At 47.4% G+C, this 27,863-nt stretch overlaps 1 protein-coding gene across 1 annotated transcript in view; it reads right to left on the bottom strand.

Moving 5' to 3' along the window:
* The window catches only part of GRIN2D (glutamate ionotropic receptor NMDA type subunit 2D), a 1,421,508-nt gene that overhangs the window by 616,148 nt on the left and 777,497 nt on the right, over positions 1 to 27,863 (bottom strand). Inside the window, exon 7 of the mRNA XM_073656309.1 lies at positions 17,190 to 17,304. Within this exon, the coding sequence (XP_073512410.1) occupies positions 17,190 to 17,304 (115 nt within the window). The remainder of the gene's footprint in view (positions 1 to 17,189; positions 17,305 to 27,863) is intronic.

The following is a 27,863-nucleotide window of genomic DNA, read 5'->3' as shown; positions in this document are numbered from 1 at the left end:
GCACCCCAGGATGGAGCGAAGCAAGACTGCAGGGGCCATCAGAAGGTAAGTATAGATTTATTTTTTTATTTTTAAACATTCTTTACGGTCACACTATATAAATCCATGCCGGTTGCATGGATTTATATAGTGTGACCAAGTTGACAATCACTTTCCAAGTGATGCTAATGACGCGCCCCTGGGCCTGTGCTGAGTAGCGTTGCGCACGCGGGAGCCTACCCGGAGCCGGATCTGATAGGGGTAGTAGTCTCGTGGCGGTGACCCGGTCCGTGCCCAGGGAGTCAGACTAAGTGGCGCGGTTTTAGCAGTAGATGTAGGACGACTACGCCACCCGTTGAATGCAGCTATGGAGCTGCCGCTGCAGGGCAGACCGCTGAGGCTGGTGGTAGGATAGTGCAGCGTAGATGGTATAACCCCCAACGGGGGCAGCCGACGTGGATGATGGGGGTAGCAGGAACCACTCGGAGACGGTACGGTGTAGTTCAGGGTCTTTACTGGTGACAAAGACAGACCCTCCCGGAGTACTGGCTAGCGATTGGGGCCTGGTCAGTCCTTGAGCAGATGGGATCTCCCCTGGCCAGGCGGAGTTGTAGGCCTCCCAAACTAAATGTACTCTTCTGGCTACCTTGCTAGAGGCGGTATAAGTAGCCCACGTCCCTGAGTGTACCGTGTGGTGCTCACCCGTATGGCCGGTGACTCGGGGCCTTCTAGTAGCTTCCGCTCCACGACGGCGGTGCTGGTCCCATGCGTGTGACCGTGCCTTCGGGCTTCTTGGCCAGAGGACCTGAAATCCACTGCCTGACGGATTCTGCTGCTGGGTAGGAGTTAGTCCCCACAGCCTCGGACTCCGGGTCCGGTAAGAAATCTTCTCAGTCAGGGCGAGCTCTGCAGCTGCCAGCCCCTGACTCCTTGTAACACTGCTCCCACAGAGCTCCTGTTGTTTCTTCCTATGCTGCTTCTCTGTCTCTACTTCTGGCAGGGCCCAGGAGCTGGGCCCAGCCGGAGCCACAGCTCCCTGTCAGCCCTCCTGGCTGAACTCTCCCTCTCAACTCTCTAACCCTGCCTCAGCCCTAGGTTTAACTAGGGGAAGTTCTTCCCCTCCCAGGACTGGGCAGGAGGTGTGGCATGCACAGGATCCCTGACCAAGAGACCTCCCACCTGCTCTCAGACATAACATTGCTGTTACTGTGGAAACCAGACCCCTGGGGTGCCACATTCCCCCCTAGTGAAATTTAGTACTCCGGGACTAAACATATTTTTAGAAAAACATAACAAGGTATAAACAATAATAATACGATAAGAAAAACACATAAAGATGGTTACGGCGTGTCCGCAACCGGGTGCAGTCTTTGAAGAAAAGCAAGGTGTCCATTTCACCAAAACAGGGAGACGTAACCAGGTAGGGGTCTGTCCTGCCCCGAGTCCTTAACAGTCTTTAGTCCATTCCTAGGTTACGCTCCAACCATGTACAAGGATTCCCGGTAAATCCACCAAGGACTCCTATAAATAACTAGAAACACATAATTATTTACAGGATATGGCCGCTCTCAGTCCTCAGCCAGTGGGGATAAGGATTGGCTGCTCACAGTCCTCAGCCTGGTAAGGGATAGGGGATGGCTGCTCACAGTCCTCAGCCTGGTTTAAGATAGGGGCACATGGGGAACAATTCACTAATCCCAACGGGGACCATTTTTTAATTAGCAGCAGTCCTTGTACCCTTACGGGTAACTATTTACAGCTCTTTATTCACGCTACTTCCCTTCAGTAGCTATGTCCTCTTTGTGCTCCCTCCTGAGAGTAGTCCTCAGACCCGTCCGGGTCCTCTTGGCTTTCCTCGTATTGGTAGTACTGCAGCTCCTCCTCGGTTAGCTGGGTTAGTATCTCTGTGACAGTCCTCCTCCCAGGTGGCCAGGACTTTACCTCCCTTTCGGCTGCCCCGGTTAATTGGGCCACCAGGATGCTCACTTTTTGCTCCTCTGTGAGGGGGTACACCTGGAAGAGGCTATCCAGCTTTTCTCTAAAGTCATGCAGGGTATGTGACTCCCCTGAGTACTGGGGTAGCCAGGCTGTCCCCGGGATATAGGGCATGGTGAAAGGCATGACCGCAACAGCGGTGGCGCTGGCGGGGGTTGAAGCGGTGAAGCTCTCCTCCGTATCTGACATCCTTCTCCCCCCTAGTGGACCGTGGCCTACCTTGCGATGATCCTCTTCCGTAGGCCGCGGCTCCGCAGTGGATCGTCAGGGTTGAGGACCTTCCGTCGCGCTCCTGTGACGTCGGCGTCTGCTGGGCTCCTTCCAGGACCTTACGCAACGTCCGGACGTGAGGCGGGGCTTCAGTTCTCGCGCGCTTTCGGAGTCCACGCCCCTCTTCTTCCCGCGCGGCGTCCTCAAAATGGCGTCCAATGGCGGGAAAACTCCACGTATGGCGGGAAGAAGGCCGAAGATGGCGCCGGATGGCGGGAAAACTCCACCGACGGCGGGAAGGAAGCGGAAGATGGCGCCGGATGGCATGAATCTTCACCACAGGTAAGTTTGAACAGTCTTTTTCAGGCACGCAGTACCCGGTGGTTGCGGGCACGAAATCCTGCCGACTACGCCAAAAGTTGACGCGCCCCTGGGCCTGTGCTGAGTAGCGTTGCGCACGCGGGATCCTACCCGGAGCCGGATCTGATAGGGGTAGTAGTCTCGTGGCGGTGACCCGGTCCGTGCCCAGGGAGTCAGACTAAGTGGCGCTGTTTTAGCAGTAGATGTAGGACGACTACGCCACCCGTTGAATGCAGCTATGGAGCTGCCGCTGCAGGGCAGACCGCTGAGGCCGGTGGTAGGATAGTGCAGCGTAGATGGTATAACCCCCAACGGGAGGGGTATGGCCTCAGGGCAGCCGACGTGGATGATGGGGGTAGCAGGAACCACTCGGAGACGGTACGGTGTAGTTCAGGGTCTTTACTGGTGACAAAGACAGACCCTCCCGGAGTACTGGCTAGCGATTGGGGCCTGGTCAGTCCTTGAGCAGATGGGATCTCCCCTGGCCAGGCGGAGTTGTAGGCCTCCCAAACTAACTGTACTCTTCTGGCTACCTTGCTAGAGGCGGTATAAGTAGCCCACGTCCCTGAGTGTACCGTGTGGTGCTCACCCGTATGGCCGGTGACTCGGGGCCTTCTAGTAGCTTCCGCTCCACGACGGCGGTGCTGGTCCCATGCGTGTGACCGTGCCTTCGGGCTTCTTGGCCAGAGGACCTGAAATCCCCTGCCTGACGGATTCTGCTGCTGGGTAGGAGTTAGTCCCCACAGCCTCGGACTCCGGGTCCGGTAAGAAATCTTCTCAGTCAGGGCGAGCTCTGCAGCTGCCAGCCCCTGACTCCTTGTAACACTGCTCCCACAGAGCTCCTGTTGTTTCTTCCTATGCTGCTTCTCTGTCTCTACTTCTGGCAGGGCCCAGGAGCTGGGCCCAGCCGGAGCCACAGCTCCCTGCCAGCCCTCCTGGCTGAACTCTCCCTCTCAACTCTCTAACCCTGCCTCAGCCCTAGGTTTAACTAGGGGAAGTTCTTCCCCTCCCAGGACTGGGCAGGAGGTGTGGCATGCACAGGATCCCTGACCAAGAGACCTCCCACCTGCTCTCAGACATATCATTGCTGTTACTGTGGAAACCAGACCCCTGGGGTGCCACATTAACATCGCTTGGAAAAGCACTTGATAACCCGCATGCAGAAATGCATGTGAAGAACGCTTCACTTCCGCTTGTCCCTGGCAGGAAAACGCATGTACAATCTGCATGTACAATCCGCATGTACAATCCGCATGTACAATCCGCATGTACAATCCTCATGCGTTTTTTCTACCAGGGAGATACAGAAACGCTCAGGAAAAAATCCTGAGCATTTCTGCATCGTGGGCACATAGCCTTAGGGATTATACAAAATTACTTAGTCGGGGTGTCCACCTTTGATGATAATTTTGTTCACCTAAAAGCTTAAAATTGGAGCTAAATATCTATCTGGGGTTTCATGAAAATTTTTGTACCATTTGCTTTCCATAGCCTTCTGTGTTGCGCTGCCTATTGATGGTTGCAGAATGCATTAAGTGATAATCCGCTAGGATGTTCTGAAAGAGAATATCTAACTTTATCTGTCTTTTCCTCTTTTATCTGTCTTTTTTTCTGAGCTCCTCTCGGCTGATTTATGACTGCAAGCTGCATCAAAGTTGAATATGCAGGGAAACATAGATTTTGTAAGAGCCAAATGGTGCAAAAAATTGTGGGGATTTCAGCACGAGTGGCAGCGATCAGAAAATGTAATGTTGACTGGACAGATGAAAGTGAGGAGAGGAGTGGAGGGGCCAGAGAGATGAGCGGTGGAGTGAGCATAACAATTTTTTTTAACCTATTGATGTCACCTTATGGATCAAAAAAATATCCTGAGAAAATGAATTACAAGACAAAAATCTGAATTTAGCAAAGTGGATTTTTGTAACATCTGAGTAAAATTCATTTCTAATCAAAAATATTTTCTAAGCTCTACTAACTACCATTATAAAAAAAAATAATAATAATAATTACCATTATATGTTGCTGCAGCCTCTGTATATGATAATATCTTAAGGTGTGCTAATTATTTAGGCAGAAATTAGGGCCCTGAGTCACCATTGCCTTTGAGCCTGTTTTTGTCTAATTTTGTGTTTTATTTTATTTTTCTCTCAATTCATTAGTCTATTTATCTCCTCAGTGACTGAGCCAATTTTGACCTTACTGACCGCTTCAATGTATCACAGTGATTCAAATATTGTTTTTTTTTGGCCCACAGTACTTTATGATAGTGGTAAATTTAGGTCAATATATTTTGATATTTTTCATGAAAATTGAGAATTTTGGTGAAAATTTTGAAAAATGTGGAATTTTAAAACTTTCAATTTTGAGATCCTTAAACCAGTAAGTCATGCTGTACAAAATAATTGACAGTGGTATTTAAGGAGATAATCAGCCTCGATTGGTTTCCAAACCAGCCAGGGCCGATATTGCAGGGTGTCAGCAGTCATATACAGCTGTCACCAGTGGGAATCTCAGGAGCGGGGTGGTGCTATTCACTTATTCCTCAGCGCCTTTAAAAAGTGGCCATTGTTCCCTGATGTCATCAAATGACCTCAAGGTACCATGGCAATGATAGGCAGCTGCGATTACAATTGTGGGGTGTCAATCCAGCCAAAGAAAGTCTTTATACCCCTTTTTAACCACTCATGATTGACAGCAGTTTTTAAGGGGTTAATCGGCCCCAAACAGTTTCAAAGCCAGCCGGGGCCGATACTGCAGGGTGTCAGCATTCAAATACAGCTGTCACCAGTGAGAATTTCAGCCGCAGGATGGCACTATTCAATTATCCCTCAGCGCCATTAAAGCGGTGCTGAGGAATAAGGCCCATTAATGGCTGCCGTTAAAAGGCGTACAGCGCTTGTTAAGGGGTTAAGCCTTTTTAAAATCTATTTTATATGTGTTTGTCTGTATTTTCTTGTTTATTTTGTTTTCTGCTTTGCTGGCGTAGTCTAGCAATTCCAGATGTTTTAGCCTGATCCATCAATTGTGACTTTTTAAAAAGTTTCAAATAGGAGCAACTTCACACTAGTCCATCCTTGCTGTAGTTTTTAGTGCGCCAGTATTTTGGCGCAATATTTGCAACTTATTGCACCAGTGTGCAACCTATATTTGGATAAAGAAATCCAAAACCACTTGCAATAATATAAAAGAGATTTATATTGAAAAAATTATTAAAACACAAATAACAATTCTACAAAAGGTGAAAAAGGGATTCAAGAAATTATGGATACATCCTATTGTGATCTGAATGTAGTATATAGGATCACAAAAAGAAGAGTGCCATGAAGATGAATGGCACCCAGGTCTCCCACCTATTAAAGAGTGGGAGAATTTTCAGCAGAAAAGGGAAACTTGAAAAACGTGAAAAAATTGTAACTCATGATTAGTGATGAGCGAGCACTAAAATGCTCGGGTGCTCGAAGCTCAGGTCGAGCACATTGGAATACTCGGGTGCTCGACCTGAGCAACGAGCCCAATGTAAGTCTATGGTAAACTCGAGCATTTTTCTGGCGGACCTCCCCCCGGCGGTCTGCAGAAGGTCAAAAATTGGCCAAATCGATGGGAACAGTGCTCAATTAAATGTCAGGCAGGCAGAACATATAGGCAGACTGGCAGGCAGGGTATATAGGAGGGTGCATGAAAAACATAGCAGGGCACTTGGAACACACTAGTGCCCTCCCATTTTCATGCACCCATCTCTTTAAAAAAGCCGTCCGGCAATTCATCAGCGGCATACATCGGTACTTGACAATTTAGAACAGAAAGAATAGAGCATCACACAATTATTAGATAGAAACATGTCAGTCACATATATAATAAGTACAGTGACATTGTTGGTTACTGTTCTTGTCATTTAGTGTTAAAATAAAGGATTTATTAAAAAAAAATTGGCGTGGGTTTCCCCTAATTTTAGTCTCTAGCGGAGGTTAAGCAGACGGCTGGGGCAGAGGTTTAAAGCCTGGGAAGGGGGTAATACCCACGGAGCTTCCCAGGCTACTAATATCAGCCCCCAGCTGAATACCTAGCCTTTACTAGCTATTAAAATGGGGGACCCAAAAAAACAATGACGTGGGGTCCCCCCTATTTTAATAGATAGCAAAGGCTAGGCAGACAGCTCGGGGCTGATATTAATAGCCCAGGAAGGGTGCCATGAATATTAGCCCCCTCCCAGGCTAGAAATACCAGCCATCAGCCGCCCCAGAAATGGTGCATCCATAGTATGCGCCAATTCTGGCACCTCGCCTCGCTCTTCCCACTGTCCTGTAGCGGTGGCAGTGGGGTAATAGGGCTGGGGTTGATGTCAGCTTATAATGCCAGCTGACATCAAGCCCAGGTTAGTAATGGAGAGGCGTCTATAAGACAGCCCCATTACTAACCCCATAGTGAAAGTTAAAAAAAAAACACAAACACCCAGAATAAAGTCCTTTAATTGAAATAAAGACACAATTCTTTAATGTTCTAAATTAAACTCTACTTACCATCACGCCCATTCCAGCTGAAGCCAGCGACCTCCTGCAATAAAAGTAAAATAATAAACCAACCTCATCCTTACCTTTCGATGGTTCCCAGAACGGCTTCAGCTCTGCTACATTGACAAGACAGGCTGGATAGCAGCAGAACGCCATCCAGCTTGCCATACCGCAGACACTGAGAAGCTCCTCAGTGAAGCTCCTCAGTGTCTGGCTGTGACGGCATCCAGATGAGCCGAGTTCATGTCCAATGAACTCAGCTCACCTCATGCATGTCACTGACAGCGTGGGAGAATTCTCCTGCGCATGCGGTGCCGGAAAATGACGTCACCGCTTGAGCAGGAGAATTCTCCCACGCTGGGACGGCATTGAGATGGCAGGCTGGATGGTAGCAGAATGCTGCCATCCAGCATACCATCCTTCAGAGACACTGCAGAGCTCAAGCATGTTACCAGTGCCAGTGGCGGAGGCTGCCTGCCGGAAGTGCTTACCTGCGGTGATTGGCCGTCAAGTTGTAGTGGCCAGCGTGGGGTATTGCACATATGCCTCCCATTCAATTGAATAGGGAGGCGAATGTGCAATAACAAGCACTGGCCACTACAACTTGATGACCAAAAACCGCAGGTAAGCACTTCTTGCCACTGCCGGCACCAATAACAGCTGATCGGCGGGTGTGCCGCATCCGGTACCCCTGCCGATCATGCATTCATGCCCTAACCTACGGATAGGGAATCAATGTGAAAGTAGTGTACAACTTTAATTTGGCTGTTAAACCTGTTAAAGATGATGCACTGCTATGTATAGCACAAGCAATAAGATGATTGCATCTTCAAGCCCTCTAAGGGGCTAATTAATATCAGTAAAAAGCAAAACAAATTTTTAAAAATAGGAAAAAATAGAAAAACACAAAATTTCAAATCACCCTTTTTTGCCCCATTAAAAATAAAACAATTTGGTATTGCTGCATTTGGAAAAGTCTGATCTATCTATATATAAAGTAAATTTATCCCATCAGTAAACAGCGCCACAAAAAAAAATATCAAAACGCCAAAATTAATTTTTTGAACAGATGCAACATCTCAATAAAACATCCTATCTAGTCAAAAATGGTATCAGTAAAAACATCAGCTCAGGGCACGAAAAACAAGCCCTCACACAGCTCCATATCCCAAAAAATGAAAACATTACAGGTCTTGGAAAATGGCGACAAAAGCAATTTTTTTCTTAACAAATCTCCTAATTTTTTTTTCACCACTTAAATATGAAACTTGAACATGTTTGCTATCTGCGTACTTGAACTGACCTGGAGAATCATATTGCCAGATCAGTTTTACCATATAGCGCACATGGTAAATAAAAAACCCAAAAAAACAATTGTGAAATTCCACTTTTTTTGTATTTTCAAAGCACTTGGAATTTTTTCCCCTTTTCCAGTATATTGTGTGGTATAATGAATGGAGTCTTCAAAAGTACAACTCTTCCTGCAAAAAGACAAGCCCTCATATGGCCATATTGATGGAAAAATAAGAAAGTTATGGCTCTGAATAAGGGGAGGAAAAAATTAAAACAAAAAAATGGAAAATCTTCAAGTCTTCAAGTGGTAAAGTTGCACTCTACTTTACTATTGTTACTCTCACGCCCGGACTGCTTGGCGTGAGCGTGGCTAGTGGTCACGAGGAGTGCCCGGAGGGACGTCACTAGGGACCTCGCTAGATCAGACCACAGATGCACGGCGGCTTAATCGATTCCGTGGTCTGAGGAGGGACGTGGGAGATGGCCCAGGTGCTACTCCAGGTCAGACCCCGGTCACAGCTGTTGACCCACACGGGGGGATGCAGGAATGGGCAGGTTTGGCTGGTATGCAGACAGGCGGGTTCTGGCAGGCACAGCTAGTATGCAGACAGGCGGGTAGTGGCAGGCACGGCTGGTATGCAGACAGGCGGGTACTGGCAGGCACGGCTGGTATACAGACAGGCGGGTACTGGCAGGTAAGTAAACAGGCTGAATAGGGACCAGTACAGACTGGGATACAGGAACAGAGCCGCAGGTGCAGAGGCGAAGCAGAGCAGGTCAGAGCAGAGCAGAGCCGCAGGTGCAGAGGGCAAGCGGAGCAGGGCAGAGCAGAACAGAACCACAGGTGCGGAGGGCAAGAGGAGCAGGGAAGAGCATAGCCACAGGAGTGGAGGGCAAGCGGAGCAGGTCAGAGCAGAGCAGAGCCACAGGTGCAGAGGGCAAGTGGAGCAGGGCAGAGCAGAGCCGCAGGTGTGGAGGGCAAGCGGAGGAGGGCAAAGCAGAGCAGAGCAGCAGGTGCGAAGGGCAAGAGGAGCAGAGCTGAGCAGAGCAGAGCCGCAGGTGCAGAGGGCAAGTGGAGCAGGGCAGAGCAGAGCCGCAGGCGCAGAGGACAAGTGGAGCAGGGCAGAGCAGAGCCACAGGTGCGGAGGGCAAGTGGAGCAAGGTAGAGAAGAGCAGAGCTGCAGGTGCAGAGGGCAAGCAGAGCAGAGCCACAGGTGCGGAGGGGAAGTGGAGCAGGGCAGAGCAGAGCAGTGCCACAGGTTCAGAGGGCAAGCAGAGAGGGGCAGAGCAGAGCTGCAGGTGCGAAGGGCAAGTGGAGCAGAGCAGAGCCGCAGGTGTGGAGGGCAAGCAGAGCAGGGCAGAGCAGAGCAGAGCTGGAGGTGCGGAGGGCAAGTGGAGCAGTGCAGAGCAGAGCTGCAGGTGCAGAAGGCAAGTGGAGCAGGACAGAGCAGAGCCGCAGGTGTGGAGGGCAAGTGGAGCAGGGCAGAACAGAGCAGAGCCGCAGGTGTGGAGGGCAAGAGGGGCAGATCACAGCTGCAGGTGCAGAGGGCAAGCAGAGCAGAGCCACAGGTGCGGATGACAAGCGGAGCAGGGCACAGCAGAGCCACAAGTGTGAAGGGCAAGCAGAGCGGGGCAGAGCAGAGCTGCAGGTGCAGAGGGCAAGCAGAGCAGAGTAGACCCGCAGGTGTGGAGGGCAAGCGGAGCAAGGCAGAGCAGAGCTGCAGGTGTGGAGGGCAAGAGGGGCAGATCACAGCTGCAGGTGCAGAGGGCAATCAAAGCAGAGCCGCAGGTGCAGAGGGCAAGCGGAGCAGGGCAGAGCAGAGCAGAGTTGCAGGTGCGGAGGGCAAATGGAGCAGAGCCGCAGGTGCGGAGGGCAAGAGGAGCAGGACAGAGCAGAGCAGACCTGCAGGTGCGGATGGCAAGTGGAGCAGGGCAGAGCAGAGCAGAGCCGCAGGTGTGGAGGGCAAGCGGGGCAGAGCAGAGCCGCAGGTGCGGAGGGCAAGCAGTGCAGGGCAGAGGAGAGCCACAGGTGCAGAGGGCAAGCGGAGCAGGGCACAGCAGAGCCGCAGGTGTGGAGGTCAAGTGGAGCAGAGCAGAGCCGCAGGTGGGAGGGCAAGCAGAGCAGGTGAGAGCAGAGCTGCAGGTGTGGAGGGCCAGCAGAGCAGGGCAGAGAAGAGCAGAGCCACAGGTGTGGAGAGCAAGCAGAGCAGAGCCACAGGTGCAGAGGGCAATAGGAGCAGGACAGAGCAGAGCAGACCCACAGGTGCGGAAGGCAAGCAGAGCAGGGCAGAGCAGACCCGCAGGTGCGGAGGGCAAGTGGAGCAGGGCAGAGCAGAGCCGCAGATGTGGAGGTCAAGCGGAGCAGGGCAGAGCAGAGCCGCAGGTGCAGAGGGCAAGTGGAGCAGTGCAGAGCAGAGCTGCAGGTGCGGAGGCAAGTGGAGCAGGGCAGACCAGAGTCGCAGGTGCAGAGGGCTAGCGGAGCAGGGTAGAGCAGAGCCACAGGTGCAGAGGGCAAGCGGAGCAGGGCATAGCAGAGCAGAGCTGCAGGCAGGTGCAGAGGGCAAGTGGAGCAGAGCAGAGCTGCAGGTGCGAAGGGCAAGATGAGCAGAGCAGAGCTACAGGTGCAGAGGGCAAGTGGAGCAGGGCAGAGCAGAGCCGCAGGTGCAGAGGGCAAGTGGAGCAGGGCAGACCAGAGCCACAGGTGCAGAGGGCAAGCGGAGCAGGCAAGAGCATAGCAGAGCCACAGGTGCGAATGGCAAGCGGAGCAGGGCAGAGCAGATCTGCAGGTGTAGCAGAGCAGATCTGCAGGTGTGGAGGGAAAGTGGAGCAGGGCAGAGCAGGGCAGAGCTACAGGTGTGGAGGGCAAGTGGACCAGGGCAGAGCAGAGCCACAGGTGCAGAAGGCAAGTGGAGCAGGTCAGAGCAGAGCCGCAGGTTCGGAGGGTAAGCGGAGCAGGGCAGAGCAGAGCAGAGCTGTAGGTGCGGAGGGCAAACGAATCAGAGCCACAGGTGTTGAGGGCAAGAGGAGCAGGGCAGAGAAGAGCAGAGCTGCAGGTATGGAGGGCAAGCGGAGCAGGGCAGAGCAGAGCAGAGCCGCAGGTGCTGAGGGCAAGCGGAGCAGGGCAGAGCAGAGCAGAGCCACAGGTGCAGAAGGCAGGCAGAGCAGGGAAGAGGAGAATCGCAGGTGCGGATGGCAAGCAAAGCAGGGCAGAGCAGAGCCACAGGTGCAGAGGGCAAATGGAGAAGGGCAGAGCAGAGAAGAGCTGCAGGTGCGGAGGGCAGGAGGAGCAGGGCAGAAAAGAGCAGAGCCACAGGTGCGGAGGGCAAGAGGATCAGGGCAGAGCAGAGCAGAGCTGCGGGTGCAGAGTGCAAATAGAGCAGGGCAGAGCAGAACAGAGCCACAGGTGTGGAGGGCAAGCAGAGTAGGGCAGATCAGAGCCGCAGGTGCAGAGGGCAAGTGGAGCAGGGCAGAGCAGAGCAGAGCCGCAGGTGCAGAGGGCATGTGGAGCAGGGCAGAACAGAGCTGCAGATGTGAAGGTCAAGCAGAGCAGGACAGAGCAGAGCAGAGCTACAGGTTTAGACGTCAAGTGGAGCAGAGCAGAGCCGCAGGTGTGGAGGGCAAGTGGAGCAGGGCAGAGCAGACCAAAGCTGCAGGTGTGGAGGTCAAGCGGAGCAGGGCAGAGCAGAGCAGAGACACGGGTGCAAAGGGCAAGTGGAGCAGGGCAGAGCAGAGCCGCAGGTGCAGAGGGCAAGTGGAGCAGGGCAGAGCAGAGTCACAGGTGGAGAGGGCAAGTGGAGCAGGGTAGAACAGAGCTGCTGGTGTGGAGGGCAAGCGGAGCAGGGCAGAGCAGAGCAGAGCTGCAGGTGCGGAGGTCAAGTGGAGCAGGGCAGAGCAGAACAGATCTGCAGGTGCAAAGGGCAAGTAGAGCAGGGCAGAGCAGGGCCACAGGTACGGAGGGCAAGTGTAGCAGGGCAGAGCAGAGCAGAGTCACAGGTGGAGAGGGCAAGCAGAACAGGGTAGAACAGAACTGCAGGTGCGGAGGGCAAGTGGAGCAGAGTCGCAGGTGCGGTGGGCAAGAGGAGCAGGGCAGAGCAGAGAAGAGCCACAGGTGCGGAGGGCAAACGGAGCAGGGCAGAGCAGAACCGCAGGTGCGGAGGGCAAGTGGAGCAGGGCAGAGCAGAGCCGCAAGTGCGGAGGGCAAGCAGAGTAGGGCAGAGCAGAGCTGCAGGTGCGGAGGGCAAGTAAAGCAGAGCCGCAGGTGCGGAGGGCAAGAGGAGCAGGGTAGAGCAGAGCAGAGCCGCAGGTGCGGAGGGCAAGAGCAGCAGGGCAGAGCAGAGCCGCAGGTGCAAAGGGCAAGTGGAGCAGGGCAGAGCAGAGCTGCAGGTGCAGAGGGCAAGCGGAGCAGGGCAGAGCAGAGCTGCAGGTGCGGAGGGCAAGTGACGCAGGGCAGTGCAGAGCAGCAGGTGTGGAGGGCAAGCGGAGCAGGGTAGAGCAGAGCCGCAGGTGCGTAAGGCAAGCGGAGCAGGGCAGAGCCGCAAGTGCCAAGGGCAAGTGGAGCAGGGCAGAGCAGCAGGTGAGGAAGGCAAGCGGAGCAGGCCAGAGCCGCAAGTGAGGAGGGCAAGCGGAGCAGGCAGAGCCGCAGGTGAGGAGGGCAAGTGGAGCAGGGCAGAGCAGAGCCGCAGGTGCAGAGGGCAAGCGGAGCAGGGCTGAGCAGAGCAGAGCCGCAGGAGCCGACAGATCAGACAAGGCTCTGTTCACATGGAACAGATGGGGATCAGGAAACACAGGAAGATAGCCAGAACACAGGAGGTAGATACGAGGTAGGGAAACAGGACAAGCAGAACCATATACACACTAGTTACTTGGTATGAAGTAGCGAGTGGACTCAAAACTCACAAACGGAAGTACAGAGACAACAAGTAGGAGTTAGGTACTGGTTCAGACACTGCAGGAAAAGGGAAGGATCGGACATAGAGACACACAGGTAACGGGCTAGAACACAGTTCAGACAGGAACTGACACAAACGAGATGCAGAAACGAGCCTGGGTACTCAGCCCCCAGGGTAGCGGAAATAGACTAGAAGTCACAGATACAGGTAACGGGCCTGGGTACTTGGCCCCCAGGGTGGCAGAAACAGACCAGAAGTCACAGATACAGGTAACGGGCCTGGGTACTCAGCCCCCAGGGTGGCGGAAACAGACTAGGTTCAGGACAGGACCTGGCAACTCACAGTTGCACAGAACACACTGTAAGAAAGTGTTGCTCAGGCACCCCCCACTGGATGGAGGAGGTTTACGTATCCAGTGACTCACAGCAATAGTCTGGGGACGCATTAGCACTGCGCACACTGTAACTTTAAGAATCAGGAAGCACCAGCGCCGCCGCCCTAAGCCAGCAGACAAGAGACATGCACACAGCAAGTGGAGGAGTATACTGCACAGCCTGGACAGGTAGGTAAGTTGGCGGTCTTGCATATTGGGAGATGGTAAGGCGTGCCAGCACGCAGCCAGGGATGTTACAACTATAAATTTTAATAGCTGTTTCTTAATTATGTCTGTTCTTCCTTATCTGTCTGATCATTGCAGCTCCTATCCATAACATGTCAAATTAAGTTCTGAATCTTGGTAGCCTGGCACGTCACCAGTTGATGCGCAGAGATAAAGAGGAGAAACACTTTTAATGTGTTATTGAGGACACAATCATTTTACAAAATATACCAACAACATCAAAAGACAAGACACAGATGTCAAGAGACTATTGGTACCTGTCCACATATTTCCTGGAAATGCACTAAGGTTAATACCCTTCTTGGACCAAATATTTTAGCTTGACGACACATTGTTCTTTGGCAATGCCAAGAACACTCCTGACATTGCATTGTTGTGACTGATAGTAGAACAATTAGCACATGTTGAAAAGGTTTTTCTATCAGCTCCCATACAGATGATACCCAAGGGAGCAGAAATCTTCCACTACTCCTGCTATTGCTGAGGTCCTGCTCCAAGGGACATGTGCTGTTGGCTGCTAGTGAATCCTTCATCTCCAAATTATTATTCACTGTTTATCGTGTGGAATGCTCTTTTGTAATATTGCTTTTTTATATAAGTTTGATTTGTCATGAAAGACGCTCTTATGGTAGTAGTCCCAATGCACTCCTTATTATCACTCTTTTTCAATGTTGCATTTGTCTAAGTTTTGCTCATATTTTTATTATTCAAGTCCACCCCAAGGAGTCAAAGAGAAGTCTAAAAATTCTTGTTGTTTTGTCAGGTATGATAAGGATGAGTCAGTGAGTGAATTTTTAATGGAAATCTACTAACCTATCAGTATGTTTTTGGAGTATAAGAGGAAAGAGAAGTACAGTAACTGAAGAAAACCTATGTTAACCTATGGAATGAAGACAAAGTTTAAGTACTTTGAATTTATAGCTTAGCTAGAAATAAGATATTCTGTAGATACGTTGCAATGACTTAGAATGTCCACCCTTTGACCTTGTAAGGGAGCTGACTATCTTTTAAAATATTGTCTTTGGGCTTAATACTGAAAACACACAAGGAAGAATTGACTTTGCTGTTGGGAATGTTGGTACTCTATGTAGTTTCTGATGGGATGCATGTGAAAACCAGGATAAAAGAAAGGAATCAGTGCCCAGAACATAGCAAAGAGTTAAGACTAAAAAAGACCTGGAGAACTACTAGATTTAGGACTAGGATCATATCTGAGAAACAAAGTAAAAAGTAATTTGAGAAGACAGTTAGAACTAAAAGGTTCCAGCAAGATCACAACCAGGGCACAAGCAGATGGTCCATATGATAGGAAGGAATGGCAGAAAATAATGGCGGAAACAGGAATGCCATAGGAAAAAAAACTACTAAACACCAGAGGACTTGGCAGGAAAAAGATAGTAGGCCAAGTTCATTATTGTATTTGGGCCTTTTTGCCTTGTTTTTGGTGTTTTTTCTTGCTTTTAAGGTGCAACCAATTCTTCTTTTAAAGTCTGTCTCATATGCGTTCACTTGTTTTTTATGTGAACAGTTGTGGGCATAGCATAAGGTTTCCAGATGTTTTTGACTGATTTATCAATTGCAATTTTTTGCAGTTATACATTTTGGTGGAAATGTATTCTAAACCCTCCTCTGCAATGATCTCATGTATGCAATATTCTTTTCAAAGCACAGTGACAGTGCACTCCCTTGTCAGCTCTAATAAGAAGTGACAAGCGGACAAGAGAGCACACTGTCAGCTCCTGAAACAAATTCCACTTTGTGGGAAGGGCTGGTCTCTTCTCGCTGCATTCTTTCCTTACAGAGTGTACTGACAATGTGCTCTCTTGCCAGCCCTCAATGGAACTGGCAAGGGTGCGCACTGTCACTTTGCATTGAAAAGAATATTGCACAGTGACAAAAAAGCTTGTATTAAGCATAAGTTAGAATTGACAACTGATGAATTATCTGTAGAGCAGGGACAGGCCCAGTCCCTAAAACAGATGTCACTGATGACGCTTCATTTCATAATGAAGACATAGGCTGTGTCAGTGACTGCAGTCTCTGCCTCTTATGACGTTCCATTTGAGCATCCCAGCATGTACTAGAGATTCTCAATCAAAGCATCATCAGAGAGGAAGTAGATAAAAAACCATAAACCTGTTAGGTCATTTAGAGAAGGGACTTTATAATTAAAGCACATTAGAAAAGCGATAAGATTATTATAATAAATAGATAAAAATTTAGGATTTAGTGTAAACTAGCTGACAGCAGAAGAGAGAAGTTAAAATGAAACCCAGAGCAAAATCATGCAGCTGCCAAACAAGCACACAAATTGGAACATAGGGAGCATATGGTCCTCCCTCTTAGGGACCTACCACTTAAATCCAGTGTTAGTAAATGGAGGTAATTATTCCTAACCTTCACTCTAGAAAGGGCATGTTATCTTTTCCTTGACTGCTATAATACATGGCCTCCAGTCTCAATCCAATCTCAATCTGAGCTCACCATGCATTATTAAACATGCCTGAGAGTCGACGGTTCTTAGTAAAATGCATGCAGTAACAGCACAAATAGATGTTTATAAAATATATACACAAAATAGAAGATAGACCATGAATAATACCACTTGGCAGCCCAGTACTTTATGTCTGAAAAATGGGAAAGAACACTGCTGAAAGACTACATATCAATTTTAAGAGTCAATTACAACTATTCTCATTTAACATGGCTGGTATTGATAGGCTGTCCTTGAGAACATTTGAACCTGTGTAATTTACTTGAGTCTGGGGCCATTGGACACCTAACTATTCTACAGCTGCTAACACAGATAGAAGAGAAGGAAATTTGCCTTGGACTATGCTAACCCTCTTTGATCTTAATTATTATGAATTATGTTAAAGGGATTATACCACCCCCAACCTATCCATCAGATAAGTAATAAATGTATGATCAGTAGGGGTTTCGATCCATTTTCAAAAAAATATGTACGCATGTATGACCATTGTTTCATTCATATTCTATGTTAGTGGTGGGCATACATGGGCGCTACTATTCCTATAGGCCTATAGAAGCAAATGGAATTATTTGTTATGAATGGGTTCTTATACTTAATTGACAGAGGAGACACAAGTTCCCCTCATTCTTGGAATCAGTGGGTGTCCCAGTTGTTGGACGAACTCCAATCACACATGGGATATGTGATACATCTTTCTGGGATAACCCCTTTATCAGTCACAGGAAAATGAATAAAAAAGAAATGAACTAAGAAAACTTATTCAAAAGGTTTAAGACTAATACAGATCAGCCATTTTTGCATTAAGATTTAGTTCAAATCACACGAAATCCATGGGCACTTACCACCTCCCAGCTCCTTTCCTTGTTGAGAGCAATCACTACAAGCGCAGGATTGATGAGGTACCCATCTTCATTAAACGAGAAGTCCTTTCCTCCCCAGGAGATGTTCATGAAATATCTGTTAAGAGAGCATACCAGTCTCTGTAAATTACAGTGGTAAGGTTCTACATGTGGTCTCCTACTCTAGTATCCTTATGGTTGATTAACTAATCTACCAAAAATTCTACAAAAAAAAGCAATTTACATATCTAACTGCCCAAGGTAATGAATCTGACCACATTTCTAAATGATAGAGAAATTTGTTAAACAAGTGTCTGGAAATTGAAGTTGTTATCTTCCTTTGTTCATAATCTTCTACATAACATAGTGCATGTATGGCATTTCATATGACAGGCAGGGAAAACCAGAAAAACTTAAAGTGAACCTACTACTTGTCTTTGATAGAGAGAGACCTGTCAATCGCCTACAGTGGCTCAGGCAAAAACAGGCTGAGGATGGTACCAAACTAGTCTGGTCTCCGACCATGGTTCCCTCGAATGGATGTTAAAAATATATTTTCTCTGGATCATTTTAGAGTATAATTGGCCAGTCAGCAATCGTGCAGATAGGACTCATGCTTCCCGATTGTCAAAATCTCTTTTTATTGTCAATCAATGAGAGTGTTCTTCAATGTTTAGACATCAGATAGTATGTATCATGCTTGTGAACAGAATTTCAACCAATGGACATTGCCAGTTATTACTGAAGAACAACGACTGATCCTAATACACTGGCCAACCTCTAGCTTGAATTCCTTTTCCTATACTTTGCATCTAACTTATGGAAAGAGAGAGGCACACAGCTAAACTATATCCCCAATTTATTGGGCAATGTTATTTAGATACTTTAGAGTACAGAATTATATTATTAAGATCTCGTTCACATGTCTGATTTTCTGACATAAGTGAAAACCGGACCGATTATTTTGATACCGACTCTGATCATTGTTTGGTCAGAGTGTGCTCTGAGTATCATCAGTTTTTCTCATACGTGGAGAAAGAAAGAAATTTCTCCACCTTCTCTTTGCTACAGTTCGTGAAAATCATTTGACATCTGAGTGTGATCCAATTTTTTCATGAACCTATAGACTTGCAATGCCGATTTTGATCCTAACATCTAATCAAAATCGAACATGTCTGCAATTTTCTGCGGAACAAATCATTGACATATGAATGGCCTCATAGACTATCAAGGGTACGAGTGCTATCCGTGAAAAATATGGATAGCACTCATATGAATTAGGTGTTAGACAATATACTATAAGGGCATGGTGTTCACAGAGATTACAGCCCATTAAGGCCTATATTTAAACTGGCTGGGAAATGAGCATTCCTACAAACTTTTCGTCCTCATTATCAGGCTGTCAAAACAGTCACCTCAAGATTGAGTAAAACACTTGTTCATTAGATGAAATGATATTTTAAGCTAACTTTAAAGTCATCATTCTCGGCATCACATGGCTCAGTATAAACAGAACATGTGCTGCTGAGAACAATGGTATTCTAGGCACACAGAATAACCATATAAAAGATTTTTCTGTGCCAATAGATGTGTCTGGATGCCATGTCTAAACAGGCTATTAAGCAACCTCCAATCAGCTTGCATTTATAGTGGGGGAAATAAGTATTTGATTCTTTGCTGTTTTTGTAAATTTGCCCACTGACAAAGACATGAACAGTCTATAATTTTAAGAGTAGGTTAATTTTAACGTTGAGAGATAGAATATTCAAAAAAAAATCAAGAAAATCACATTGTATAATTTAGATACATTTTTTTGCATTTTTGCAGTGAGAAATAAGTCTTTCAAACCCTTCAAACCATTATGAGTTCTGGCTCCTACAGACCAGTTATATGCTCCTAATCAACTCGTTACCTGCATTAAAGACAGCTGTCTTACATAGTCACCTGTATAAAAGACTCCTGTCCACAGACTCAATTAATCAGTCAGACTCTAACCTCTACAACATGGGCAAGACCAAAGTACTTTCTATGGATGTCAGGGACAAGATCATAGACCTGCACAAAGCTGGAATGGGCTACAAAACCATAAGTAAGACGCTGGATGAGAAGAAAACAATTGTTGGTGCAATGGTAAGAAAATGGAAGAAATATAAAATGACTGTCAAACGACATCGATCTGGAGCACCATGCAAATTATCACGTCGTGGGGTATCCTTGATCATGAGGAAGGTGAGAGATCAGCCTAAAACTACACGGGGGAACTTGTTAATGATCTCAAGGCTCCCGGGACCACAGTCACCAAGAAAACCATTGGTAACACATTATACCTTAAAGGTTTAAAATTCTGCAGTGCCCGCAAGGTCCCCCTGCTCAAGAAGGCACATCTGCAGGCCTGTCTGAAGTTTGCCATTGAACACTTGGATGATTCTGTGAGTTATTGTGAGAAGGTGCTGTGGTCAGATGAATCAAAAATTTAGCTATTTGGCATTAACTCAACTCGCCGTGTTTGGAGGAAGAAGAAGCATGAGTAAAACCCTAAGAACATCGTCCCAACCGTGAAGCATGATGGGGGAAACATTATACTTTGGGGGTGCTTTTCTGCAAAGGGAACATGACGACTGCACCTTACTGAAGGGAAGATGGATGGGGTCATGTATCGCTAGATTTTGGTCAACAACCTCCTTCCCTCAGTAAGAGCATTGAAGATCGGTCATGCCTGGGTCTTCCAGCAAGACAATGACCCAAAAAAGACAGCCAAGGCAACAAAGGAGTGGCTAAAAAAGAAGCACAGTAAGATCATGGAGTGGCCTAGCCAGACTCCAGACCTTAATCCCATAGAAAACAGAGGAAGTTAAAACTCTGAGTTGCCAAGCAACAGCCTCAAAATCTTAATGATTTAGAGATGATCTGAAAAGAGGAGTGGACCAAAATTCCTCCTGAAATGTGCACAACCCTCATCATCAACTACAAAAAACGTCTGACTGCTGTGCTTGCCAGCAAGGGTTTTGCCACCAAGTATTAAGTGTTGTTTGCCAGAGGGATCAAATACTTATTTATCACTGCAAAATGCAAAAAATTGATCTAATTTATACAATTTGATTTTCTTGATTTTTTTTGGATATTCTATCTCTCAATGTTAAAATTAACCTACCCTTAAAATTATAGACTGTTCATGTCTTTGTCAGTGGGCAATCTTACAAAAACAGCAAGGGATCAAATACTTATTTCCCCCCACTGCAGTTGATTTTAGGTCATTTAATGCCCATGATTGGCCAAAGTACATGCAGTCTATGGCCACATTCATATATCAGTATTAGTTCAGTATGTGTAAGCTAAAATCAAGAATGGAACAATCAGAGAAGTGTATAAAAAATATTTGCACCACTTCTGCATTTGAACCTCTCCTTGCAAATACTGATGTGAAATATTGAGCAAAATACTACCATGTGAAAATGGCCTAAGTCAACAGAAGGGTTACTATGGGTGCATATAGAAGAATATTGGGACCATTGCATTATGGCATAGGGTCTTTTGGACCTCTAAAAATTTAGTTGCCAAAATCTGGCAATCTTTTTCTAGTAAACCATAAAACAAAGCAAAAAATAACAGAAAAAAGTTGCGTTCCCATAAAAATACGAAAAGGAAATGTGCAGAGAGCTACTTAGAAGTGTAAAGCGAGATAAGCATAATTATGACGGTGTTAATAAGACAGTATGATATGCATTACCAATACACTGATCTCCCTCATGTCTGTCCCAGATAATTGTTTGCACGCGGCACATGCATCTTTCTTCCTGCCACCACATTCACTATCATCATTACCATCAATTTCCCTATCTGTCTGTCTTGTCTACAGCCATCTTGTTAACTTGCTAGGCTTTATGGAATTGAAACAGACACATTCACTGGTGTTGCGATTTAATGCATTCAGCTCGGTTTACTGGGACTTTTGTTGCAAGGTTTCATTTACTTGCAAAAATATGTTAAAAGAAAATGAAAATAGTGGTTATGATTCACAATGGAGTCATATAAATAATTATTAAAGAAAAATTGACTGTGTTTAAAACAATTGTTTCATTTACCATCTTTCCACCACTGCATTGTTAATCTGTTAGATAATTAAAAATTAAATCACTGAAAATAAATAATAAATGTAATAATTACATAGATGAAAAAAGATTAAATAATTAAAACATTAATGGACAGGAAATATTAAATATTGTACGGAAATAGTAATTTATTTTTAGAAATAAACTAAAAGACTTCTATGCAGAATGTCAGAGGTTGGTTTATTATTTTACTTTTATTGCAGAAGACATTGGCTTCAGCTGGAATGGGCAATACAGTAGATTCAGTTTAATTTAGAACATTAAAGAATTGTGTCTTTATTTCAATTAAAGGACTTTATTCTGTGTGTTTGTGTTTTTTTTAACTTTCACTATGGGGTTAGTAATGGGGGTGTCTTATAGACGTCTCTCCATTACTAAACTGGGCTTGATGTCAGCTGGCATTATAAGCTGACATCAACCCCAACCCTATTACCCAACTGACACCACTACAGGGCAGTGGGAAGAGCGAGGCTAAGTGGCAGAATTGGCGCATCCTATGGATGCGCCATTTCTGGGGCGGCTCACGGCTGGTGTTTCTAGCCTGGGAGGGGGCCAACATTCATGGCACCCTTCCTGGGCTATTAATTTCAGCCTCCAGCTGTCTGCCTAGCCTTTGCTAGCTATTAAAATAGGGGGGACCCCACATCATTTTTTTTGGGGTCCCCCATTTTAATAGCTGGTAAAGGCTAGGTATTCAGCTGGGGGCTGATATTAGTAGCCTGGGAAGCTCCGTGGGTATTACCCCCTTCCCAGGCTTCAAACATCTGCCCCAGCTGTCTGCTTAACCTCCACTAGAGACTAAAATTATGGGGAACCCTACGCCAATTTTTTTTTTAATAAATCCTTTATTTTAACACTAAATGACATGTACAGTAACCAACACTGTCACTGTACATATTATATATGTGACTGACATGTTTCTATCTATCTAATATATGTGTGATGCTCTATTCTTTCTGTTCTAAATTGTCGGGTACCGATGTATGCCGCTGCTGAATTGCCGGCCCGCTTTTTTAAAGAGACGGGTGCATGAAAACACTATTATTTTTATTTTAATAAATCCTTTATTTTAACACTAAATGACAAGTACAGCAACCAACACTGTCACTGTACTTATTATATATGTGACTGACATGTTTCTATCTATCTAATCTATGTGTGATGCTCTATTCGTTCTGTTCTAAATTGTCGGGTACCGGTGTATGCCGCTGATGAATTGCCAGCTTTTCATGTTTCACTGTGAGCACTGTTCCCATCGATTTGGGCAATCACTGTAATGCCACAACCAGCATGGCTGTGACATTACAGTGAGTGGCAGACAATCCCTGCATGATTGGTGCTCTAAATAGCGCCAAGCATGCAGGACGGGAACCTGACCTCCCGCCCGAGCATCTCGAAAGCACTCGGAGAACTCCGAGCATCTCGAGTACTGAGATGCTCGGGCGAGTACGGAGCAGTGGCGAGCATGCTCGCTCATCACTAGTCTATTATTTTAAGGGTAGGTTAATTTTAACGTTGAGAGATAGAATATCCAAAAAAAATCAAGAAAATCACATTGTATAATTTAGATACATTTTTTTGCATTTTGCAGTGAGAAATAAGTCTTTCACCCGCTTCAAACCATTATGAGTTCTGGCTCCTACAGACCAGTAAGATGCTCCTAATCAACTTATTACCTGCATTAAAGACAGCTGTCTTACATAGTCACCTGTATAAAAGACTCCTGTCCACAGACTCAATTAATCAGTCAGACTCTAACCTCTACAACATGGGCAAGACCAAAGTACTTTCTATGGATGTCAGGGACAAGATCATAGACCTGCACAAAGCTGGAATGGGCTACAAAACCATAAGTAAGACGCTGGGTGAGAAGAAAACAATTGTTGGTGCAACGGTAAGAAAATGGAAGAAATACAAAATGACTGTCAAACGACATCGATCTGGAGCACCATGCAAAATATCACGTCGTGGGGTATCCTTGATCATGAGGAAGGTGAGAGATCAGCCTAAAACTACACGGGGGAACTTGTTAATGATCTCAAGGCTCCCGGGACCACAGTCACCAAGAAAACCATTGGTAACACATTATACCTTAAAGGTTTAAAATTCTGCAGTGCCCGCAAGGTCCCCCTACTCAAGAAGGCACATCTGCAGGCCTGTCTGAAGTTTGCCATTGACAATGACATGAACAGTAGTGTTGAGCCACCCCCGTAGTGTTCGAGTTCGGTTCGGTTCGTCGAACACCCGTGTGTTCGCCGAACTGTTCGTCGAACTGTTCGTCGAACACCTTCGAACACCGTTAAAACCAATGGCAGGCAAACAAAAACACATAGAAACACATAGAAAACACCTTCAAAGGTGTCCAAAAGCTGACAAACTGCTCAGAAGACACAACTAACACATGGAAAAGTGACAAGTACATATAGTCATGCGAAGAGAAAAGAGGTGGAGGAGTAAAAGGAGGGGGAGACACAGATATAGGCATGTCATGCCCTTCTAAAATCCAAAAAGTGAGAAGCCGAGACGGCCAGTCCGCTCCTGCCCGTGCCACCTCCGTGTCGCCGGGTTTGTGCCAGAGCCGCGGTGAACCCTGACGGCCAGCCCCCCTCTCCCAATACTGGTGCCTGTCCGCTGGTGGGTCGAGAGAGCCCCCCTGTGGTGGAGGCAGCTCTAAGCTTTTTAATTTAAATTGTCCCTCTAATTTGAATGAATACACTTTAAATCCATTTACAAGGATCTATTGGAGGGCAAGTCTCATACCAGCAGCCGCGTAATTCCAGCTCCAGTAGCGTCCACTAAAGCTGCTGCAGTTAAAAAGCTTTTATAAGGATCGAGCTCGGCTGTCCACCGCAAGGCATCCTAGTGCCAGTCCCAGCCCCTATGCCTTGGGGTGCCTCCTGATGCTCTTCACTAAGTATCCCGTGGTCCCGAAGCATTTCCTTTGAAAAAATTAAGTGTCCAAACTGCAGGTGGTGTAGCTTGCTTAACAGCCGGGATAATCCGCTGACTAGCAGACACTGCTACTAGGCACAAAGTATTTCCTGGGCTAGATGCAGTTAAAAATTTGTAAGTAGATACTCTCGTTGGATGCTGAGAAAGCATTCCATAGAGTCTCCTGGCACGCCATATATGATTCTCTTAAAAAGCTTGGGGTAGGGGTCTAGGGGACCCTTTTATAGCCAAAATCACGGCCCTGTATCACAATACGTCACCTAGGCTGAAGATAAATGGAACTGTAGCACCGAGGGCTCGGTTGCTACAGACGTATTGCACCTCACCCAGAGGTGTGATATCTCACTCTCAGATAAGGATGGAGTGTGGATCAGGACCCGACACCTGCATGCATTACACCACATTGCCGTGGGGCAGGGCGACCAATATGCCCCTGAGATGGGCACGACAGTCCCTGTCCCTGGCTGGAGTGGGGGGAGGGAACACTGAGGAAGGGGAACCCTGCAGTGCAGGAGCAGGGAGGAAGCAGTTCCTGGGTGCATTGAGAAGGGAGTATAAAAGGTGGGCACCATCTTAGTTCAGTGCAGAGAAGTCTGAGCAGAAGTGGCAGGGAGCAGGGGCTCTGCATGAGCTCTGCTCCGGAGGCGGGCCTAGTAACAGAGGCCCAGGCCTGCAAGAGGGAGAAGGAAGGAAGAGGAGCGGAGAAGGCTCCAGGAACGAGGAATGAAGGGATCCCAGGGGTGCGGACGGGCGAGTCGCCACCGCACGCCCGAATCCACCTGCGTGGTGGGGTCAGGCCAAAGGGGGAGACCGGTCCCCGAACTAGTGGAGGCAGGAAACGACCCTCAGCTAGAAACCGGAGGCTCTGACATTTTATGTGGCGCAGCCCCTTGCTCCACCCGCTAGGAAGGCACCACATAGGGTCAGGGAAACTGGCGCCAAGTTTACCAAGAGGAGGCCCGAGGCAGCCGGACAGAAGTGTTGGTAAGAAAGGCCAGACAAAGGACACACAAAGGGGGTCCTGTGAAGCGCTCCAAAGTTATCTGGGAGTTGTCTGAGCCCCTCACCTGGTGAGCACAGTACGACGTGGGCAGCCGTTACCTGCAGACGTGGTCTGGATAATAAGAACTGTGAGTAAAGGCCCTGAACTGCATCACTGACTCCGTGTCGTTACTGCTGCTGCCCTGCACCATCACCCCCATCCTCCGCATACACTGCCCTGAGGCTATACTCCTCCCGTGGGGAGTTATGCTACGCTCTGCTGCACCCACAACACCAGCCTTAGCGGTCTGCCCTGTAGCGGCGGTTCACTCTGACCGCAATCCACGGGTGGCGTAGTCGGACATTTAAACATCAAAACCAGATAAATAGTTCCGCCACTGGTTTGACCGCCCTGAGCCACGGAACCGGATCGCCGCCACGAAGACTACAACCACCAGCATCCACCAAAAAGGGTCCGGCTCCGGGTGTCCCAAGGCCCAGGGGGTGCGTCAGAACATTTTCATCACCTTTCACAATCACCAATGGGACAAGGCAGGGATGTCCTCTGTCCCCTCTCTTATACATCCTAGTGACGGAGCACCTGCTCTCATCAATTCGCCATAACCCCAATATTAGGTGGATTGAGGTGGGAGGCACCGAGTACAAGTGCTCTCTATTTGCTGATGATGTCCTAGTATATATCACTCAATCACATATATCCATCCCTGCTGTTATGGCTGAAATAGATCACTTTGTTACATGGTAAAATTTTAAAATCAATGCAGCGAAGTCTGAGGCCCTCGATGTCTCCCTCCCTAAATCCATATAGGATTCCATCCAGTCCAACTTTCCCTTTGCCTGGCCCTCACAGGGTATCAAATACTTAGGAATTCCTATTCATAGAGACCTCTCCCATCTATGTTATCTTAATTTTGGGCCCTTTATTGAACAATTCCATACAGACCACGGTTGGCAAGTTAGAACTGTAAGATTCACTACGTGAACCACTGGTGTTTTGTGGAAAAGCACATGTACACCGCGTTCCAAATTATTATGCAAAAAGTGTTTAGGAGTGATAAGGGAAGAATTTGTTTGTTTGTCAGTTAAACTCATTGATGGTGATGTGTGTCAGGGCTCTTTATATCACTGTAAGCAATTGCAGACACCTGTGCTAATTAGTTTGGCAGGTGTGTCCAATGAAAGGCAAGACTACTTAAGAAGGCTCTCTCACATTATTAAGCAGCCTACATTTTCTGCCAAAATGGGAAAGAAAAAGGATGTGTCGGCTGCTGAGAAGCAACAAATTGTGGAGTGTTTAGGTCAAGGCATGACTACAATCAACATTGTGCGATGATCAGGATGAAGTGTCTTGGCAATCAAGAAGTATGTAGCTGATTCATAGTACACACGTGTGCGTGCTGATAAGGGCAAATTGAGGACTCTTTCCTACAGGCAATTACGTCAGGTTGAAACAGCAGCGGCAAAAAAGCCTTGTCATAGCAGCAGACAAGTTTTTGAAGCTGCTTGTGCCTCCAACGTCCCCCGAACAACAAGATGCAGGGTCCTTCAGAGGTTTGCAGCTGTGCATATGCCATCCTGTCGACCTCCTCTATCCACTTCACACAAGCAGAAACGGCTCCAGTGGGCCAAACATTACATGAAGACTGATTTCAAAACTGTTTTGTTCACGGATGAGTGCCGTGCAGCGCTCGATGGTCCAGATGAATGGAGTGGAGGATGGCTGGTTGATGGACACCCCACGCAAACACGGCTACAGCGCCAACAAGGAGGAGGTGGAGTAATGTTTTGGGCTGGAATCATGGGGAGAGAGATTGTCGGCCCCTTTAGGATCCCTGAAGGCGCTAAAGATGAACTCCATAATGTATGTGGATTTTCTCAAACAGCACTTCCTGCCATGGTTCAAGAAGAAGAACCGTGTATTTCACAGCAAGATCATTTTTCTGCATGATAATGCACCATCTCATGCTGCACATAAAACATCTGCATCTCTGGCTGATATGGGCATAAAAGGGGACAAACTTATGGTGTGACCCCCATGCTCCCCTGACCTCTACCCCATTCAGAACCTTTGGAGCATCATTAAAAGGAGTGTCTATGATGGCGGGAGGCAGTTCACATCTAAGCAACAGCTCTGGGAGGGTATTCTGTCCTCATGCAAAACAATTGAAGCAGAAACCATCCAAAACCTGACAAATTCAATGGACGAGAGAGTTCAGAAGCTCCTTTCGAACAAGGGGTCCTATGTGAAAATGTAACATCACCTAGAATAAAGTTTTGAGTTGAAAACTGTTTGATTTCAGTTTCTAAGGCTGTGTTCACACGATGCGTATTTCATGCGTTTCCGCGGCGTTTTTGCAGTTGCGTAAACGCCGCGGAAACGCATGAAAAACGCATGGTAGAAGGGCAGCAATGTTCCCCAATGGAAATCCGCATGTGCTGTGCCCATGATGCGGATTTTTCCGCAGCGTTAACGCTGCGGTCAAAAATCCGCAGCATGTCAATTAATTTTGCGGAAACGCGGCGATTTCGCCGCCATTGACTTGCATTAGAACGCGCCAATTCCGCAAGACTGCATCTGTACTTGCGTAATTGGTGCGTTCTAATGTGCGGATGG

This window comes from Phyllobates terribilis, unplaced genomic scaffold, assembly GCF_046119375.1.
Source record: "Phyllobates terribilis strain yellow unplaced genomic scaffold, ASM4611937v1 Scaffold_12__6_contigs__length_324123572, whole genome shotgun sequence".
Lineage (NCBI taxonomy): Eukaryota > Metazoa > Chordata > Amphibia > Anura > Dendrobatidae > Phyllobates > Phyllobates terribilis.
Note: the sequence above shows the minus strand (reverse complement) of the source record. Positions and strands in the feature narration are given on the sequence as shown.